The 17499-nt window shown below is 42.5% G+C and overlaps 1 protein-coding gene across 1 annotated transcript in view; it reads left to right on the top strand.

The window, feature by feature from the left end:
• myo7ab (myosin VIIAb) overlaps positions 1-17499 on the top strand; it is a gene marked incomplete at its 5' end in the record, with an annotated part of 31906 nt that overhangs the window by 11717 nt on the left and 2690 nt on the right. Inside the window, 32 exons of the mRNA XM_083889056.1 lie at positions 405-511; positions 1625-1762; positions 1868-2026; positions 2142-2234; positions 2354-2448; positions 3194-3278; positions 3363-3581; positions 4953-5270; positions 5343-5552; positions 5640-5816; positions 6033-6122; positions 8161-8288; positions 9409-9535; positions 9880-9999; positions 10098-10271; positions 10671-10898; positions 11338-11508; positions 11580-11697; positions 11777-12073; positions 12155-12345; positions 12414-12538; positions 12628-12796; positions 13385-13527; positions 13655-13810; positions 13899-14004; positions 15074-15187; positions 15325-15412; positions 15541-15650; positions 15734-15919; positions 16428-16544; positions 16636-16719; positions 16797-16916. Coding sequence (XP_083745182.1) covers positions 405-511; positions 1625-1762; positions 1868-2026; positions 2142-2234; positions 2354-2448; positions 3194-3278; positions 3363-3581; positions 4953-5270; positions 5343-5552; positions 5640-5816; positions 6033-6122; positions 8161-8288; positions 9409-9535; positions 9880-9999; positions 10098-10271; positions 10671-10898; positions 11338-11508; positions 11580-11697; positions 11777-12073; positions 12155-12345; positions 12414-12538; positions 12628-12796; positions 13385-13527; positions 13655-13810; positions 13899-14004; positions 15074-15187; positions 15325-15412; positions 15541-15650; positions 15734-15919; positions 16428-16544; positions 16636-16719; positions 16797-16916 — 4763 coding nt within the window. The remainder of the gene's footprint in view (positions 1-404; positions 512-1624; positions 1763-1867; positions 2027-2141; positions 2235-2353; positions 2449-3193; positions 3279-3362; positions 3582-4952; positions 5271-5342; positions 5553-5639; positions 5817-6032; positions 6123-8160; positions 8289-9408; positions 9536-9879; positions 10000-10097; positions 10272-10670; positions 10899-11337; positions 11509-11579; positions 11698-11776; positions 12074-12154; positions 12346-12413; positions 12539-12627; positions 12797-13384; positions 13528-13654; positions 13811-13898; positions 14005-15073; positions 15188-15324; positions 15413-15540; positions 15651-15733; positions 15920-16427; positions 16545-16635; positions 16720-16796; positions 16917-17499) is intronic.

The following is a 17499-nucleotide window of genomic DNA, read 5'->3' as shown; positions in this document are numbered from 1 at the left end:
TCTGATCCTGTCAAGTGTCTTCTGTCTTAACTCTTGTCTCTCCCACACACCATTCACTTTGAAGCTCTTTGTGGATAAAATCATCTGTCAACTGGATTAAAATCGATCGGAAACAGTCAATTCACTGGTTTCAGTTTTGAGTTTTGGACAATTTGTCAACATTTTATAGATCAAACACAATTAACTCATCAGTAAAGAACATTATTTGTCACTTATATATAATAATATATCATTTCTGGTGTGGAATGGGAGTATAAATCAAGTTTACATTAAAGAAAAATAAACTATAGCAGAACGTTTCTCTTTTGTCTGGACAAGAAAAGCTGTAAGTTTTTACCATAAAAATAATCTCAGAAGGTTGAAATCCTACATTGTGTTGCTTTAACTTCCTCCTCCTCATCCAGGATTCCTGGAGAAAAACCGAGACAGCCTCCACACGGACATCATCCAGCTCGTCCACTCGTCCAAGAACAAGTTCATCAAGCAGATCTTCCAGGCGGACGTTGCTATGGTGAGGACTAAAAAAACACAGTGATGGGTTTGATGTGGCCCTAGATTTAAATAATGTTATTCATGATTTTTGTAAAATATCAGCTTTCAAAAGGGGTTTTTGAAGTTTTCTTTGTTTTTGTAATAATGACTTTGGCCACTGGGGGTTGCTGTTCCACCTCCATCCCACGCTTCAGTGTGTATTTTGATGAGCCAACACTTTCTACATGGAATGCTTTGGGAAGTTGGACGACATTGAAGAAGAAAAAAGTTAAATTCTAAATGACAAAGAGAGGTGGAAGAGTCACTCATTTTTGCAAAACTTTCATTTGGAAACATAGGATTCACGGTTCATGATATTTTCTTCCGGCTCATTCTCACTGTTACCTTTGATTTAGTTAAAATGATCAAATCTGGCCCCAGAAACATTGGTACACTCCTGCCTCACAGCTTTTGCCTTCCTCTCACTCTGCTCTTCCTCTTCTCTTCCCTCCGTCTTTTCCATCTCACATCAGTTTCTGTGTGGTTATCAGCAGCCCAGCACTCCTGCTCCCAAGGTAATCAACAGCAGCCACGTGGTCACTCAAACACCCCGTCTATCTGTCTGTGTGTGTGTGTGTGTTTTTACTGAAATAAACTTCACCTGCAGCTGCAGCAGCAGCATCATCATCACCATCGTCATTTTCTCCTATAAGCTTTTCTCTTCGCTGCACTCTTTGTTGTCGCTGAAATTAAAGAGACACTTTTGTTACATTTTAATTTTACTTTATATTTAATATATATCATATTATATTTCTCCACTCTGTCTCCAAGCTGAAAATGTGTTTCTGAAGAAGTTTTCACAGTGGAAAAAATGTGGAAAAAACATTGAATCTCTCAAAAGAATACAAAACAATAATGACTGAATTGATCTGAACTTTTTGAAGTTTGAAAGAAGTTCACATGTTGAAGTGTGTGGAACAAGTTAACGGACAAACGGTGGCAAAAGAAGACAACGAAACGGCCAATTGAGACAATAATTGACAGCTAATCGTTTGTTGCATGCAGCCAAATTGAAGGAGATGATATATAAGATTATGTGCACAGAACACACGTCACAACAGTGAAATAAGCTATGGTGTGTGTGTGTTTTCAGGGCGTGGAGACGAGGAAACGCTCTCCGACTCTGAGCAGTCAGTTCAAACGTTCTCTGGAGATGCTGATGAGGACGCTGAGCATGTGTCAGCCGTTCTTCGTCCGCTGCATCAAACCCAACGAGTTTAAAAAGCCTATGGTGAGTCCAGCTTGAGTTATCCTTATGGGGACCAAAACAGACTTTAGTTTATGTGGAGAAAAAAGAGTCACGTTTAAGTTCTACGTTTTATGTTTTCTTCCTCAGTTATTCGACAGAGAGCTCTGTATTCGTCAGCTGCGTTACTCCGGCATGATGGAGACCATCCGCATACGTCGGGCCGGTTACCCCATCAGATACACCTTTGCTGAGTTTGTGGACCGTTACAGAGTCCTCATGCCCGGGGTCAAACCTGCACACAAACAGGTCAACAAAAAATTTAAGCTTTTATCATATAGCATGTAGAATAGAGTAGATTACTATAATGTTCATGAAAAACAATAAGGCAGCAGATAAAATGCAAGCATTTTTCTTCTTACAGGAGGATCTAAGAGGAACCTGTCAGCAGATCGTTCACGCCCGCCTTGGGAAACTTGACGACTGGCAAATCGGAAAGACCAAGATCTTCCTAAAGGTGCTTAATTTTACTCTCTGAGGTCTAAAAAACAAAAGGAAAATGTTTTTTTGGGATATTTAAATATATTCATGACATCTTTGATTAATGTTTGTCTGACTGCCTGTTGTTGTTGTCAGGATCATCACGACATGCAGCTGGAGGTGGAGCGAGACAAAGGCCTCACAGACAAAGTCATCCTCATACAGAAGTCTGTGCGAGGACTTAAAGAGAGGTCAGCCACTTTGTACACACACTCACACAAAGATAACGAGACTTTAAGTTGTGAAACGTCAACATAAAGACATATTTCATGCAATGAAAAGGAAGTGGAGCCAAACACACACACTCTAGTGGAGACCAACAGCTGAAAGTCGCCGTTCATCACTGTTTGTGCAGAATATTAACGTAAACGCTCCTGTAGAGAAACATAATTTTCACAATATTGGTCGCAGTTTAACGACATACTCTGTACATAAACAGAGTCCTGCTCTCTGTCTCCATCTCTTTCTGTCTTCATTTCCTTCAACTTTAAGGGATTTTAAAAACAAAGTGTCAGAGCTTTTCTGTGCGTTTTTGTGTCCAGGTAAAGACACATTTTCAGGACAAAGACAGTAGTGAAGGTGAACGGTTAAACTGTGGTGCATGGGCTTCTTCTGGTGGTAAATCAGAAATACTGTTCTACTGTACAGTATACCTAGGGTATTTGATGAAAATTAAACAAATCACCTCATCTCTCGCTCCATTTTAATCCTAATCTCACTTTACCAGTTTGTGAGAAAGAGGAGGATGATGAGAGAGCAAATTGGGATTAAATCTGCCTCCTGTGAAAAGTCTCAGCCTACTTACACCCCTGTACTTGAACATTGGTGATTATGGTGTCACTTCAAGAGCTCAATATCTTCAGCTCTAAAGAAAGGACTGAAGATGCACTTTATTTTTAAACCTAATCCGTTTTCCTCATTATGATTCTTCTACAGGAACAACTTCCTCCGACTGCGACGTGCTGCCACTGTTATCCAGAAAGTCTGGAGAGGATATCAGTGCAGGAAGAAATACCGACTTGTGAGTGATTGACATTATGTACAGCATCTGGTTGTTTTCCCGTTCCTTCACCTCACACCTCTGTTTCCCCTCCTCCCGTCTCAGATGCAGTGTGGTTTCCGCCGCCTCCAGGCTGTCTACAGGTCTAGGAAGCAGTACAGGTGCTACCAGAGGACTCGCCGCTGCATGACGCTCATGCAAGGCCGATGCCGTGGTTTCCTTGTGCGGCGGACATTTTGGCGGCGCCTACGCGCCGTGTTGACAATCCAGGCCTACACCAGGGGCATGATCGCCAGACGCCTCTGCCAGAGGCTCAGAGCGGAGGTAAACGACTGGTTCATTTACTACTGCTACATCTATCACGTCCTCACACCACACAGAGAAGAGCACTGGTGCTGAGGGAAGGCGTGGAGAAAGACCAGAGAAGATACTGTGGGGGATTTTGTTGACTTCTTATTTTACTTGAAATCTGATATTATTTTAACATTTTTAGCTATGACTTTAACCATCTTATAACTTATTGTTCTCTGGTATAATTTAGTTAGAATTGCAGGATTTGCAATAGAGCTGTCCCAAACGATAATTATTCAAACGATTAATCTAGCGATTATTTTTTCGATTAGTCGACCAATCTAACGACTCATTTTATGATTAGATTGTGCGTTTTTGTGTGTGTGTATGTGTGTGACTCTATTGAATGGAATCAATTACTAGACAACAACTGTCTAACGTAGCGTTTATCTTTGGTTTACTTCTGCGACTGCCTTATAAATGAACATTTCAGGGCGGGGAAGGGGGAAAATAAACATCGCATACAGAGTTTTTCTGCCATCCTGAAACAGCACTCCAGGGTTTTTTCATTTCAAATGCTCGTGCATCGCTGATATACTGCTGTGGTACGCCAAAGTAAATTTGCATAGTCTGCAACCAACTGCATTGTTAGAAGAGTTAAGGGTAAAAAAAATTCCCACACTTTTGAAGACCACACTTTTTGTAGCTCCCGCTAAAGCTTGCCGCTGCCATTGTTATGAATTCCTCTTCTTCTGTTTGAAACTTGCGCGTCTCCTGGCGATGAGCGTTCTAGTGCATCGCCGTTCTAGTTACTGCCACCACTGGACTGGAGTGAGAGTTCATCTAGTAGGTTGTTTGGAACGGGGCATTTAATCTGTTTTGATGTTTTTTGAATAATTTTGGATGTGAGATCCTTCTTTTTTATGGGTTTGTTTAAACCAGGGGTGTCAGACTGATTTTAGTTAAAATAATAGCATAATACCTATAAAAACATCAAGATCTACACATTTTTCCCTTTGTTTTACATTTAATTAAGTATTTTTTTGTTGAAATTAAGTTAAATTTCAACAATATTATTATTTACACATGTGCATAACAAAAAAATGTTTCACATTTGTTTCATGAAATGTGTTCATGAGGTCTTGTCATTTTATCTGCACATTTTCTTCACTTTTCCCTGTTATGAACGACAATGTTGAATAAATAGTTTGCTTTGTAAACATTTGTTTAATCTCAGTTTGTTCTCACTGACAAATAACGTGTCTTTATTTATCCTCTAAAATACTACTTTGGTCGTTTAGTTTCAAGATTTTCATGAGAAAATTGGTAACTTTTAATGTTTAAAATAAGGTTTTTAACAGACAAAATGTCCTCTGCGTCTTCTCTGACCTCTCTTCTCTGCAGCTGCAGCGTCGCCTGGAAGCTGAGCGCCAGCGATTGGCCGAGGAGGAGCAGCTGCAGAACCAGATGACGGCGCAGCGAGCCAAGGCCGAGGCCGAGAGGAAGCACCAGGAGCGGCTGCTCCAGCTGGCCCAGCAGCGTCAGGAGAGGGAGAGGGAGGAGAAGGAGGAGGCCAGGAGGAAGAAGGAGCTGCTGGAGCAGATGGAGAGGGAGAAGGAGCAGCCCGTCGATCACTCGGACATGGTCGACCGTATGTTTGGGTTCCTGGGGAACTCCGGGCCGTTGCCCAACCAGGACGGACGAGCGCCAGCTGGATTTGAGGTTTGTTTTTACACTTGTTGATGCTCAATATAAAAGCTTATGTCTAAGTTCTTCTTCTTCTCTGCTGCTCAGGACTTGGAGAAGATTCCCAGTGGCGTAGAAGCTGAAGAGGAGGTCCTGCACCAAGCTCTGCCGTTACCCGACGAGGAAGAGGAGGATTTGTCCGAGTACAAGTTCTCCAAGTTTGCGGCGACGTACTTCCAAGGAGTTTCCACTCACACGTACATCAGACGGCCACTGAAACAACCTCTGCTGTTCCACGAGGATGAAGGAGATCAGCTGGTGAGACACAATTTACGCTCGTCTCCAGATCCTGTCACAGGGTTTGTTCACCTCCTGATTCAAACCTCCTCCTCCCCGCTCTGCCAGGCCGCGTTAGCCGTGTGGATCACCGTGCTGAGGTTCATGGGCGACCTCTCGGAGCCAAAGTGCCCAATGGTGATCAACGACGGCAGCGAGAAGATCCCCGTCATGACCAAGATCTACGAAACCCTCGGCAAAAGGACGTACAAGAGGGAGCTGCAGGAGCTGCAGGTGGAAGGAGAGGTGAGGCGAGCTCCATCTCCTCAGGCTGATGTTGATTTTCAGTTGTAAAAATATTTATTTGCAGCCTATTTTGGCTGTAAAAATGCTCCCAAAAATCCTTGTAAGGGTGTAAGGGGGATTGGGTTTCTTCAGCCGAGGATTACAGCTGGACAAGTGTGGAGGAAAGAGTAACTTTAACATAAAAAATGAATAATAATCCTGTCTTTGTGTCTACAGAACAGCGCTATAGACACTCAGAAGAGAAACAGCGTCAGACACAAACTCGTGTCTCTCACACTGAAGAGGAAATCAAAGATCGCAGAGGAGGTGAGATTTACCCTCAAGACACCTGTGGAATTGTCCAAAAAATGGTCAATGAGTGAGTCCTTTTTTTCCCAAGATAACTTTCAATTTCGATATCCGAGAGTTATTCAACCGTTTATAACCGTACTGAAAAGCTACTGGTGAATCTCGTCTGTGATCGGACGGTCGTTCTGCCGGAGTCCAGGAGGCAAAAACAGCCAAAGCGCACAGCTCTTTACTTATAATTACATATGCAGATGGTTAATATCTCAGCAGAAGCAGAGAAGCTTCTTAATGACCAGATACATTTCTACCAAAGTTTTTCTTCTTGTGAGTACAACATCTCCAGAATATCTCCAGGAAATCTTTTCAAAATATTCACTTTAACCTCTTCTTCACGGTTGCCCCCGGGATCGGGGGCAGCGTCAGACGCAGCGACAAAAGCGTCATAAAACCATATCTAACTTTAACAAACACAGACATGCTGCATACCCACAGAAAGGTAAAAGCTCATATAAATCATTCTTATGTTCACGAAACACAGTTAAAACACCGATGGATCAAACAGCAGGAGTGGAAAAAAACGTCACATCGCACTCATTGAAAAGCGGCACCAGAGCCTCAGCGTGCTTATGTAAACAAAAAAAAACGTGTCAACAATTTTTATTACTCTACGACCAAGATTCACGGATCCAGCCCCAAAATAAGAGCAAAACAACTGACTTTCAAGAAATACAAGCAGAAATGTTGTCTTACCTTTGCTGTTTATCAAAACAAGTTATTTCCACTGGAACAAAACCGCTTCTAATGAAGAACTACACTTTCCAGCATGCTTTGGGAACAAATCCCGGTCTGATTGATCATTACAGAGCGACATTATATCGTTCTGATTAGAGAAGGGCGAATGTCCGCACAAATGCGTCATATGCATTTATGTCCTTTTGACTCACTAATGAAGTGATTCACACACATTTGGAGACCGGGGTCTGATTTTACCGGTTTAGAGGTTTAAAACGAGCTGTCAATCACCCTAATTGACCAAGGTAAGCCAGAGCTATGGCGCTGCGTAACTGAAGACACTGCAGAGCCACAGAGTTGTTATTACGCACCGCACAGGATGCATCAATTTACAGCGAGTTATAATTTTGTTTTTTCAAAACAAGTTCTTTCTAGACCTGTAGTGTAAATTAAATGGGTTTTTAATAATTTGGTACCTAAGAAATCTCAAATGGCACAGATGGTGCCAAGCTGTGCCAAAAGTGAGAACGCCCAGACATCTCTTTAATAAAACATCTGTAATTTCACTCTGCTTCATTTCAGCAGCATCAGACTTTGCACAGCTCATGTCCACATGTTGTTATATGACCTCCATGTTTTTAAGCTCCTACTGCATTTTTTAAAGGTGATATTTGCTTTAAAATGCAATATTTTTTTTAGACGAGAAAAAAAAAAAATCCTTCAGTTATGCTGTGTTCCATGTACATTTACTCTGACACAGTGGCATCTACAGTGAAACGTACACCTCTGGTGGAATCTCACAAGTGTTATCTTTATTTTGATACCAGGATAATCCACATAGAGCTTGTAACTGCAGAGGTTTACTCGATTTAGTTTGGGCATGTCATTTTCAAGCAGGGACTCCAAAAAGACGGTCAGGGAAGAAGTGGTTAAGATTAACTGCTTACACTTTGGTGGTCAAAGGTCAAGCTCATGCTGGCCTCCTTTAAACATTAAAATGTATTAAAGTCGTATTAAGTGTTAAAAAAGCCAATAAGTGCGGCAATAACACAGTTTTCACTTGGCGCTGAAGTGGAGGTCACTTCTTTGGTGACCCTCTACTGCAGTCTTGGTTTCAAAAGTATTCCGACTCCCTGCAGCGCTTCTTACGCCACTAACGTTGAACCGACGAGGCCTCATCTGTCATCAATGATGTCAGCCCCCCCTCCCTAAATGGTACGCGTGTCGCTTATCACTTCCTGGATTACTCGGCACAAGATCCGATGCATCGGCGCCAGGTCCCAACACTACCACATTATAATGTGGGTTTTTGTGTGTGTGTCAGGTCACCAGGAGGTTGACGGACGGAGACTACTCTCTCCAGGGGAACAGCATGCTGGAGGACAGACCCACGTCCAACCTGGAGAAACTTCACTTCGTCATCGGCAACGGCATCTTACGACCGGCTCTCAGGTGAGAGCACAGAGCAGCATGTAACTTAGTCGCTATACAACAGCACAGTTTGAGGCACAAGTTACAATTCTTAACACAAAAGAAATACATGCAAACAATGTACATGTAAACTGAAAATTAAAAACATTAAAGGAGATTAAAAAAATAGCTAAACAAAGAAGGGAAAAAGTAGTTTGCAAACTTTATGGACCCTGACAACAAATTTGAGTGTAATATAAGGTTTTTGACTTAATATTGGTTTGACAAGTCGTTTGATGACGTCATCACATTGACACAGCGGAGGAACACAGCTGTCCAACAATGAGCAATTTTTATTAGTTCTCTGTAACATTAACAAGTACAGTAAAGTGCACTTTCAAAACACAAGAATCAACATGCATTCTCAAAGACATTTGAACAAAAGAAAACACGGTAACAATGTTAACAAAAGAGCGCATTTTCGATATATGTATAATATATAACGAAAATGCGCTCTTTTGTACATATATATACATATATACGTGTATATATGTATATATATATATACACATATATATATATATATATACGTATATATATATATATACACGTGTATATATATATATCTCGAAAATTAACAGAAAAATGAAAACACACTTGCTTGACAGCAAAGTAACCCTATTCGAAGTCACCCTCATATACCTCTTTCACAGTCCTGGCGCACTTGCGCTGCAGGTTTTCATGCAAAAAGATCGGAGTATCCACATGTGCTGGATGAAGGCTTGCGCACTGTCAGGTGATGGTATTCCCGGCCAGAGAAAACCCTTTTCGCTGGGGGTGCTGGTGGCTGGAACAGTCAAGTACAAGTTGGCCTGGTTGCAGGCCCACCACTGCAGTGGATTCTCCATCGTTGAAAGTTGAGGGGTTGCGCAATACGCACAGAGTTCGGCAGCTGGACTTGTCGACCCCTCTCAGGGGTCGTTGACTTGTGCTACTGACGTCGACAAGTCGACTTCTTTGTTAATGCCCTAGTTTAATGCCCTAGTTTACATTGATTCAGTTTTGAGTTTCTTGATAAATGCTTTTTTTTTAGCTTTGCTCTTATTGAAATCAAGCTTTCTTTATTTTGTTTTGCTGTGTGTGGTTTTATTCTCTGCTGCAGAGATGAAATCTACTGTCAGATCTGCAAACAGCTCAGCCAGAATCCGTCCAAGAGCAGCCACGCCCGAGGCTGGATCCTGCTGTCGCTCTGCGTGGGCTGCTTCGCTCCGTCTGAGAAGTTTGTCAAAGTAAGAAACACTTCATCCGTCCAATAATTGAAGGCAATTTTAAAAAAATGACTTTTCTTCTTCTCTTGTAACAAAATAAAAGACACAAAAATCGTAAGAGTTCTCAAAGGATCCACTAAATATGTCTTTAATTAGTTTTTTCTGGTATAAAACATAATCTGTTTAAATAATTACACTTATTAAAATGTCTTCCCCCACGAAAATGATACCAAAAATACTGTTCTCTTTGTCTCGTGTGATTATAAACTGGAAATAAGTGTCAGCTTAAGTTGAAACTTGCAATTTCAGTTGCTCATACTCTAAATACTCCAAAATCCAACTCATCTTTTGTCGTATTTCCTCAGTATTTACGGACTTTCTTAATCAACGGTCCCCCTGGTTACGCTCCATATTGCGAGGAAAGGTTGAGGAGGACGTTTGTGAATCGTACGCGGACTCAGCCACCGTCATGGCTGGAGCTGCAGGTATTAATTATATTTTTACACTGTATTGTTGTTTTTAGGTTGAGTTGGAACTTGTGTTTCAATTGTAGCTTAAATATGTTCTTTTTTGTGGCTCCCAGGCCACTAAATCGAAGAAGCCCATCATGCTGCCAGTGACATTCATGGATGGAACCACCAAGACTCTGCTGGCAGACTCGGCCACCACAGCCAGCGAGCTCTGCAACGCACTGGCTGACAAGATCCACCTGAGGGACCGCTTTGGCTTCTCGCTCTACATCGCCCTGTTTGACAAGGTGAGATGGACGCATCGTCAGAGTATGTTTGCTTTTTTCCCCAGACAGGAAACTGAAGTTTGTGTCTCTCCACACCGAAGCCCATAGAGAAAATCAGCGTTTTTAGCTAACAGGAAACACACAAGTTGTCGTTGTGGCAAGTGTTTGTCACTGCGGTAAATCTGAACAAAGGACTTCAAACACAAGTCACAAAATAACTCTTTTAACTTAAAAGAGGAGGCAGCAGTGGATCAACAAACTCCTCTCAGCCATGATTTAAAATCATCGATTTTCTCTATGGACTTTGGTGCAGGGAGGTGAGACACAAACGTCTCCTAATGTCAAGATAAGTTGATAAACATATACATTTAAAGCTACTTTAACAATTACACTCGACTTAATCTGTACTTCCTGTGTCAGGTGTCGTCGTTGGGCAGCGGCAGCGACCACGTCATGGACGCTGTGTCCCAGTGCGAGCAGTACGCCAAGGAGCAGGGCGCCCAGGAGAGGAACGCCCCCTGGAGGCTGTTCTTCAGGAAGGAGATCTTCACCCCGTGGCACAACCCGGCCGAGGACCAGGTGTCCACGAACCTCGTTTACCAGCAGATCGTGCGAGGCGTGAAGTTTGGAGAGTATCGCTGCGAGAGGGTGAGGAAGTGATTATACTTTGTGGTGGTCAAACACAGAGCTTTTTTTTTTTTTAGATATTCCTTCAAATTTGGTGGAAATTTTAACGTAGTTTCACGGATTAAATGCTTAGTTTTCAGGGTTTAAGTCATAGTGGTGTAAAAAAACATGTTTTTGGCCTCAAATGATTGATTTCGAAGAAAATTATTGAATATTTATTACTGTTACTACATTTAACTTGGTTTTATTTGTCTTATTCTTCTGCTTTTATTGCTCTTTTACAGCTTCATGTTTGTACTGTTGCCGTTTCCAGTTTGTGACACTAGTTTGAAAAGAGCTTTACAAGATGAATATATTCTTATTTTTATGATTTTCTGTAGTTTTTCCAGAAAAAAAACAAGAAATTGAAAGTCACCTGTTAATATTTGAGACGTATCCCCGCTCCGTCTCCTCTGGTCAGGAGGAGGATTTAGCAGAACTGGCCTCTCAGCAGTATTACGTGGACTTCGGCTGCGAGCTCTTCCAGGACCGTCTGCTCGGCCTCATCCCGTCCTACATCCCCGACAGAGAAATCACGTTAATGAAGACTCCAGAGAAGTGGACTCAGCTGATCGTCAACGCCCACAAAAAGGTATCAGGAACACAGACGTCATGACGTCTTGTAAAGCACCGACATTGATGATTAAATAATTGACTGTGCAGGGATTAAACACGAAGAGGAGGCTGAGCACACAGAAGGTGAAGGAGGACGTGGTGGATTTTGCTCGTTTGAAGTGGCCTCTGCTCTTCTCCCGCTTCTACGAGGCCTTTAAATTCTCAGGTGTGAAACACAGAAAGCAAACAAACATTAAAAACTCAGTCTGTGGAAATGGCAAACGCTGACGTGGTCTTCCTCACAGGACCCAGTCTGCCCAAGAACGATGTGATCGTGGCAGTGAACTGGACCGGTGTTTACTTTGTGGACGAGCAGGAGCAGATTCTTCTGGAGCTCTCTTTCCCGGAGATCACTGCAGTGTCCAGCAGCAGAGGCGGTAAACTCCAGGGCCAGAGTTTCACCTTGGCCACGGTGAAAGGAGACGAGTACACGTTCACCTCCAACAACGCGGAGGACATCCGTGATCTGGTGGTCACCTTCCTGGAGGGCCTGAAGAAGAGGTCCAAGTATGTGGTGGCACTTCTGGACTGTCCCAACCCTGGTGAGACAAGGTCTTCAATGCATCTTCTCTAGATTTCTGTAGAACCTTCACAGTCATATTTATGTGTTGTTGGTGTGGCAGCGGGGGCGGAGTCCACGTTCCTGAGCTTCTCCAAAGGAGACCTGATCATCCTGGACGAGCACGATGGAGAACAGGTGATGAACTCGGGCTGGGCTCACGGCATCAACGACAGGACCAAACAGAGAGGAGACTTCCCTGCAGACTGTGTCTACGTGCTGCCCACCGTCACCAGACCTCAGTGTGACATCGTGGTGAGTGGATTAGTAGATTATTGATGAATCACACGTCCTCCATCTCATTGTTCTTCTCTCCATCTCAGGCTTTAGTGATCATGACTCCTGATCAGAGGCGAGAATCAATCACTCTGTCCCACATTAACCTTTGTGAAAAAGAGGAGAAACCAAAGGCCTACACTCTGGAGGAATTCTCCTACGACTACTTCAGGTCTTCTTTTCTTCACTTTTTGTGTGATAATCGACTTTTATGATGTCGTTTCCACTCACCTTTCGTTCCTGCCTCCTGCATGTCTCCAGGCCTCCTCCTAAAAGCACCCTGAGCCGAGTGATGATGTCTAAAAGCCGAGGGAAGGAGCGAGTGTGGAGCTGCAGCAGGGAGCCTCTCAAACAGCCTCTGCTGAAGAAGGTGCTGGCTCATGAGGAGCTCTCTCAGGAGGCCTGTGTGGCCTTCACTGATATCCTTACTCTTAAAACCTTATTAACTACAATAGTGTGGGAATTATTGCTTAAACAGTCCCATTTCCTGTTCCTGTATCCAATTATTTTGTCCCATTTCTTTGGTGTTTCACCTTCCTGTATGTATTTTTTTCCACTCTTTAAGTGTGAGGGGTCTGATTTGCTTTTTTCTATCCTCACCATCTCTGAGTGCACTTTAGAAGCCGTGACCTTGCACGAAAGGTCACCGAAATCTGCATGCACATCAGGGAAATTGCGATCAGACGGAGTTTTAGAGCAACATGATGAATTTTGCATGAATTGTAGTTAAAAAAACAACAATAACCATGGTAGCTTCAGTTGCACACATTTTATTTATATGACGTTTTCAGGTCTCGATTTGCAAAAGTTTGCAATTCGGGTCCCATTACCACTGAATAGCAAATTGCAAAAATTGACTTTTGTGGATGGATATGGATATTTAATAAATTTTTTAATAATTTATAATTACTCTGAGATAAATTATTATCTCTAGGACTGGCACTCTGACATACACAGTAATTGTAATTGAAGTGAAATGAAGTTTCTGTCTTTAACTCCTCGTGTACCTGTGATGAAGTACATGGGCGACTACCCGTCCAAGAGAGTGCGCTTCGTCAACGAGCTCACCGACCAGATCTTTGAAGGCGCTCTGAAGGCCGAGCCCCTCAAAGACGAGATCTTCTGTCAGATCCTCAAACAGCTGACGGACAATCACATCAAGTGAGTCTGAAACACACACACACAACTCCTCAGGATTAAGACCTGGTTTGAGGGTTAATGTCTACGTGTGTGTCTACGTGTGTGTCTACGTGTGTGTGTCTACGTGTGTGTGTGTGTGTGTGTTCAGGTACAGTGAGGAGAAAGGCTGGGAGCTTCTGTGGCTCTGCACAGGTTTGTTTCCTCCCAGTAACGTCCTGCTGCCTCACGTCCAGAGATTCCTCCAGGCGAAGAAACACTATCCACTGGCCCCAGACTGTATGCAGCGTCTGCAGAAGGCCTTACGGTAAATAACACACTTGCACTCACCCTTGATTAACCTCCATTCTTTCTGCTCTGTTTACAAACCTCTTCTTTCCTTTCATCTGTGGCAGAAATGGATCGAGGAAGTATCCTCCTCACCTGGTGGAGGTGGAGGCCATCCAGCACAAAACCACGCAGATCTTCCACAAAGTTTATTTCCCGGACGATTCAGACGAGGTCAGCCGATCGTTTAATCCACCTTTAATTACTCGGCCGCCACGTGATTAAAAATGTCACCAGATTTTTTTTTTTTTATTGTTTTTGTCTCAAAACAGAGACGTACAAATGCTTCATAAATAAAAAGATGCAAATTAATAACAGAACATACACAAGAAATTTCAGACATAAGCATGAACTCTATAAACAATATTTTTTCAAAGGTCACATAGAGTGGTCCTGTTGCACATGTCAGTTATGGAGGTCTACTTACATACATTAACTTGTTTTTATGGTCAAAAACCTCCTAGTTGCTGTAAACAAGCCGATAGAAATCTCTCTTTTCTGACGCTGTTCCCAGTCGCGATATTTCAGACATAAATCTCACCCCCAGAAGACAGAGTCTTGTGATTGGCCAGAGTAGAGCCTTACTCATTATCAAAACATTGTTTTAACAATGTTTAAAAATAGCTTCTTCACGACTCCCCACCGCAGTCCCTTTAATGACTTTGACCCGGAGTCAGACCCAGAGTCAGAAGACACTGTCGCTCGTGAAACAACGGACGTTATTCTTCTTCTGCGGTTCAATGTACGCAACCCCGGATGTGCCCGGACTAGTGCCCGGAGCAGGAGGATCCGCTGTTTAGGAGAACCGTTGTTTACATAACCGGAATGGGTTTTTTCAGAGATCTCACTGAGCCCGAGATTACAATAAAACACAGCGTTCTCAGCAATGGCTGAACTGTTTTGAACCTCCAGGGCTTCGTCAACAAGGTAATGACGCAGATACACACAAAAAAAAACAGCGTTAAATGGAACTTCCGGTCTAGGTCTGCTTTAAATAAGGAAATGCATTTGTTTCAATAAAAGTATGTTTTAAAATGACATTTACTCATTTTTATGTAAAAACATGATTATCATGAATACTTCAGAATTCTCTGGTGGTTTATATACATTTCTATGTCTAAAAACTGTGAATTCTAATGGTTTAAATTGACTAAACATGACCTTGTTTAAAGCTGTGACACTGAATCTGTAAAATGAATGTATGCCTGTTTTTCCCCACATGTTCCTGTCACTTTGTCGACAGGTGTTTGAGGTGGAGTCGAGCACCAAAGCCAAAGACTTCTGTCACAACATCTCTGGACGTCTGATGCTCAAATCCTCTGAAGGCTTCAGTCTTTTTGTCAAGATCACAGACAAAGTGAGGAAACACTGCATTGTAATAATAAAAACCAATATTTAGCCTTATATCCGACAAATGTGACACATTTAAAGTGACATTTCTATTTGTTTTTTTGACACCGGTCACCAGAATATTGGTTTGTGATGGATTTACAGGTGATCAGTGTTCCCGACGGAGACTTCTTCTTTGACTTTGTGAGGCATCTGACCGACTGGATCAAGAAAGCTAGACACGTGAAAGACGGTGAAGAAGCCAGTTTGTCTTTAACAGCCATTCATAGAGCGATCTTTATTTTTACAATTTTCAACTTTAAAGTTCACATATTGTCGTCTTCTCTGTTGTGACATCACTTCCTGTGTCTCCATGCATAGTGGGTGCGGTGCCTTCACTGACGTATCAGGTGTTCTTCATGAAGAAGCTCTGGACCAACACGGTGCCAGGAAGAGACGCCATGGCCGACTCCATCTTCCACTACTACCAGGTCAGTGTCCTCTGTGGTCACCGTCCTCCTGAAGACGTCTTTCCACGGTTACATTCAACAACATTTCTGTGTCGTCTCTGCAGGAGCTGCCCAAGTATCTGCGAGGCTACCACAAGTGCTCCAAGGACGAGGTTTACCAGCTGGCGGCGCTGATCTACAGAGTCAAGTTTGACGAGGACAAATCACACTTTCACAACATTCCCAGAATCCTCAAGGACCTGGTCCCACAGGACCTGATGAGACACATGTCCCCCGATGACTGGAAGAGGGTGAGTCAGGCATTTTAAGTAAAAACATGTTTGTTTTTCACCTGAGGTGATCTTTTAGTCAATGTAAACTTTATAGAAATTGACTAGTTTTGAGTCCCCATTTTGTTTTTCTATGGCTTTTGGTGCATTTCATTTACATCAGAAGTCAGAATTGCAGAAAAGTCTGTTTTAACGCTGAATTGACCTCCTCTAGATCAGGGTTTTCCAACCCTGGCCCTCAGGGAAGACTGTCCTGCATGTTTTAGATGTTGCCAGCACACCTGATTCAAATGGTAAGCTCGTCATCAAGATTTGCAGAAGCCTGATAACTAGCTGTTCATCTGGAGTAGGGCAACATCTAAAACATGCAGGGCAGTGTTCCCTGAGGACCAGGGTTGGAAAAACCCGGCTCTCGATGCTCTGACTTTCTAAGTTAAAAAAAAAATGGAAATACGTAACTCTGAAGTGTTTGATTTGGATTAATGCGTGTAAATAATGTTCAGAAATGTTGTTTTTCCTCTCCTCTCAGTCGATCCTGACTCCGTTCAACAAACACTCAGGGAAAAGTCAAGAAGAAGCCAAACTCTCACTCCTCTGGATCATTTACAAGTGGCCCACGTTTGGCTCCGCCTTCTTTGAAGTGAAGGTAAAGACGGCAGAGCAAAGTCATGAGTTGAAATAAGTGAAGTGTTCCGCAAATGAAGAACTTTTATGATCACGTTGTTATTCTTTGTCAGCAAACGACTGATCCAAATTATCCGGAAACGCTGCTGATCGCCATCAACAAACACGGAGTCAGTCTGATTGACCTCAAGTCTAAGGTGAGTTCTACATTTCAACAACATTTAAATGTTTTAAACTGGTATTTGATGGATCAGTGTTGTCATATTTGCTGCAGGACATTCTCACCACTCACCCCTTCACCAAGATCTCCAACTGGAGCAGTGGACACACCTATTTCCACATCACCATCGGAAACCTGGTCCGAGGAAGCAAACTGCTGTGTGAGACTTCACTGGTGAGATTCTCACTTTTATCACAGTTTAAGTTAAAACACATATCTAACTCGAGATTAAGACATATCTCTCGATAAAGAAATCTCTCTCTAGATAACGAAATATCTAGAGACGCGTTTCCTTTTCTAGAGAAAGAGACGTTTCTTTCGCCAGAGAAAGTGACGTTTCTTTAGTAAGAGACGTTTCTTTTCCTGGTGAAAGAGATGTTTCTTTTCCTAGTAAAGGAGACGTTTCTTTCGCCAGAGAAAGTGACGTTTCTTTAGAAAGAGACGTTTCTTTTCCTAAGAAAGTGACGTTTCTTTCGCCAGAGAAAGTGACGTTTCTTTAGCAAGAGACGTATCTTTTCTAGAGAAATGTTTCCTTTTCTAGAGACGCGTTTCCTTTTCTAGAGAAAGAGACGTTTCTTTCACCAGAGAAAGTGACATTTCTTTTGCCAGAGAAAATTATGTTTCTTTAGTAAGAGACGTTTCTTTCGCCAGAGAAAGAGACGTTTCTTTAGAAAGAGTTTTCTTTTCTAGAGAACCGTTTCCTTCAGTAAGACACGTTTCTTTCGCCAGTGAAAGTGACGTTTCTTTTCTAGAGAAA

The sequence above is a fragment of the Microchirus variegatus genome, assembly GCF_963457635.1.
Source record: "Microchirus variegatus genome assembly, chromosome: 5".
NCBI lineage: Eukaryota > Metazoa > Chordata > Actinopteri > Pleuronectiformes > Soleidae > Microchirus > Microchirus variegatus.
This window is presented reverse-complemented; position numbering and strand designations above follow the sequence as displayed.